This window comes from Limulus polyphemus, unplaced genomic scaffold (genome assembly GCF_000517525.1).
Source record: "Limulus polyphemus unplaced genomic scaffold, Limulus_polyphemus-2.1.2 Scaffold2777, whole genome shotgun sequence".
Classification (NCBI taxonomy): Eukaryota; Metazoa; Arthropoda; class Merostomata; order Xiphosura; family Limulidae; genus Limulus; species Limulus polyphemus.
In genome coordinates this window covers 109,003-111,975 of record NW_013668387.1, presented here as the reverse complement: position 1 = coordinate 111,975, position 2,973 = coordinate 109,003, and the positions used below count along the sequence as shown (strand labels likewise).

General features: G+C 33.4%; 1 protein-coding gene across 1 annotated transcript in view; it reads right to left on the bottom strand.

The window, feature by feature from the left end:
- Positions 1-1,039, bottom strand: part of LOC106467882 (dihydropyrimidinase-like) — a 49,631-nt gene extending 48,592 nt beyond the window's left edge. The window contains exon 1 of the mRNA XM_022396095.1: positions 574-1,039. Coding sequence (XP_022251803.1) covers positions 574-621 — 48 coding nt within the window. The 5' untranslated portion in view covers positions 622-1,039. The remainder of the gene's footprint in view (positions 1-573) is intronic.
- Positions 1,040-2,973: the final 1,934 nt, after the last annotated feature.

Sequence of the window (2,973 nt, the reverse complement as noted above, 5' to 3'; positions counted from 1 at the left end):
TGAAGAAAACATTTATTTTTAGGAACAAGTATATATAGAAAACATTTATTTTTAGGAACAAGTATATATAGAAAACATTTATTTTTAGGAACAAGTATATATAGAAAACATTTATTTTTAGGAACAATTATATGTAGAAAACATTTATTCTTAGGAACAATTATATATAGAAAACATTTATTTTTAGGAACAAGTATGCAAAGAAAACATTTATGTTTAGGAACAAGTATATATAGAAAACATTTATTTTTAGGAACAAGTATGCAAAGAAAACATTTATGTTTAGGAACAAGTATGTATAGAAAACATTTATTTTTAGGAACAAGTATATATAGAAAACATTTATTCTTAGGAACAATTATATGTAGAAAACATTTATTTTTAGGAACAAGTATACATAGGAAACATTTATTCTTAGGAACAAGTATATGTAGAAAGCATTTATTCTTAGGAACAGAAATATATAAAACGTTTATTCTCAGGAGCAGATATACGTATATTTAAAAATTAATTCAAAGCTGAGAAGCCGCACATTGTCGAGTGGACGTTTGTTGAAGGTTAAGAACAACTTACCTGAAGATGGATTGGAACCTTTTTAACTGGTGTTACAGCATTCGACATGACGTCAACCGTACACGTGTTTATTCAGTTCTACAGAACGATGGGTCCCACGCTTTTACGGATGTAAACCACCAGGTGTCGTACCCTATCCACGAGGAATGTAGCCTGGTAACACAGAGCAAACAGTGAAATTGAATGTATTTTATTTTCTAAATCTTCTATTTACTGCAGTGACAAGAAAGTTACCCCGCCAATATTACGATACTACACCACTGATGAGGATCGAGCACCACATTAACGCAACATAATACATGGCAGGTGTGTTACGAACTAAAACTTCTAACAGCTCACGCTTTCTTGTCTAAATACCTTCAGAGTTTGGGTACTGGGTGTTAGGGGAGAGTTAGTCCCTAAAGAATGCTAGTACACAAGAACCCGACAGACAATGCTCACGTTTTCTAGACACTCCCTTTTGCCTATAGAAAGTGTCATCTCATCGTTGCGGGTGCCCTGTACAGCGTATATTGTATGCCACTTTTTCTGCAGAAGACGAGGGATCGATAGTGCGTACTGCGGTTCATGGCAGAATTCTTTTTCTCAGTTGATTAGTTAAGCCTGAAATACTGGAGGTACTTGTATTTACACTGTATACAGCATTTGTTTTAGTTGATTTGAATATGAAGTGCAAGAGTATGTGGCTAGAGGCACTTACATTCACCAGCAATTAACATACAGTTCTACAGTAACTGAGGCAAGGTTTTCACCATCAAGTTAATACATAATAATACCTTCCGATCAGAGCAAGTTGTGTACTTGGACTGTTACTGTTAGAGTGAAACTAACAACCAACCTGCCATCAATATAGCTAATATATTTTTCTTATCTTTCTATTTGTGAAGGTTAATATCCATTTTGAATCAGTTCGGTATTCTCGCTGTTAACAATACTTTCAGCATGACCACTCTGAATAATATATATTGTTAAGCCTTAGAATATCTCATTATTCAAGTTAGGTATTGCTAGGTACAGAAGCCACGAAACTAAATTTATTTAAAAGTTTGGTATATACGAATATACACTATAGTAGAAACCAATAAAACTATATATAAGTTGGGTCAAGTTTTGAAACGTTATGATAAGTTTGGTTTAAATATTACATCTGGTTTAAAACTGAGATTAAGTTTTTAAACAAAGTTAAGGGAAAAATTGCAGCTTCCTTCTCACCATATAACTAATACTTCGGTACGTAGGCTTCATACTTAAATTTTTTCATAATTGATTATGTGAATATATCGTTACTTAGGGTCTGAATAAATAGGATTTGGCCAAGCTTGAACAAGGCCAGTTACTTTCATTTCTATAAGTGTCTTGCATAACTGATAAAATTTATATTAGTTCGTAGTGACTATCTGGCATGTTTATAGGGTGTGGAGACAGAGATGCCGGAAACCCTGGTTTCTCTTTCTGTAAATGGGATTTGTCGGATGACAGAATATTCTGGGAAGTTCTGACGGATATTAAGATTGATTATAACCTAAACAAAGTTAGTTCTTTTGCAAGTTTTGCCTTATACAAATAACCTTCCAGGAACTTGCTAGTGACAAAAGAGTTGCCAACATAATGTAGAGTATTCCTGTCTTTGATTTAATTAAAATGTCGTGTACAGAATTTTAAGTTCCTCAATTCGCTCAGCAAAGATAGATTTTCTCATTATTGTAATCTTAATGAACTTACCTGTTGGTTTTTAAGAGCATATTGTATATATCAAGCCATTCTAATAGTTTTTAATACAAAATGTCACATAGTTGTCTATTACTTTACAATATGGAATGCAAACAAAATTTGAAGTGAAACTTTGGTGTATGTTTTGTGGTTGGTCACTTCATCCCATCCGACTTACTACACGTCAGTGAAATTCCAACTTATATGTAATAATCTAATCTATACGTTATATAATTTTATTTAACACAAAAATTCCAGCTTAGACTCCCGGTAATATAGTGTTACGTCTCCGTTTGTTAATTAACTTTCCGTAACTTCGTTCCGACGAAACTTTAGCGACACAAGTTCTTACTTAATAAAACTGGTTTATTCTTTCTGAATATAACTTTACGATACACTTAATTTCAACAATCGCGCTAAAACAACGCTATAACAACGAACGTGCTCAATAATACTCTCTGACTGCAGATCAATTACTCACTGTCTACACACACATTACATTCTTCTGTCACGTTGTCACCCTCTTTTATATACCAGACTACTCTATATCTAGTAAATGCTAGAGCATTCGCCAAGGTACAGGATAGTTCTAGAAAGCAGAGGGCGTGAGAATAGTCACGTGATCTCGTTGACGCAACAATAGTTTGTGTCTTGATATTGTCAGTTCATACGGTAATAATATAATCCATA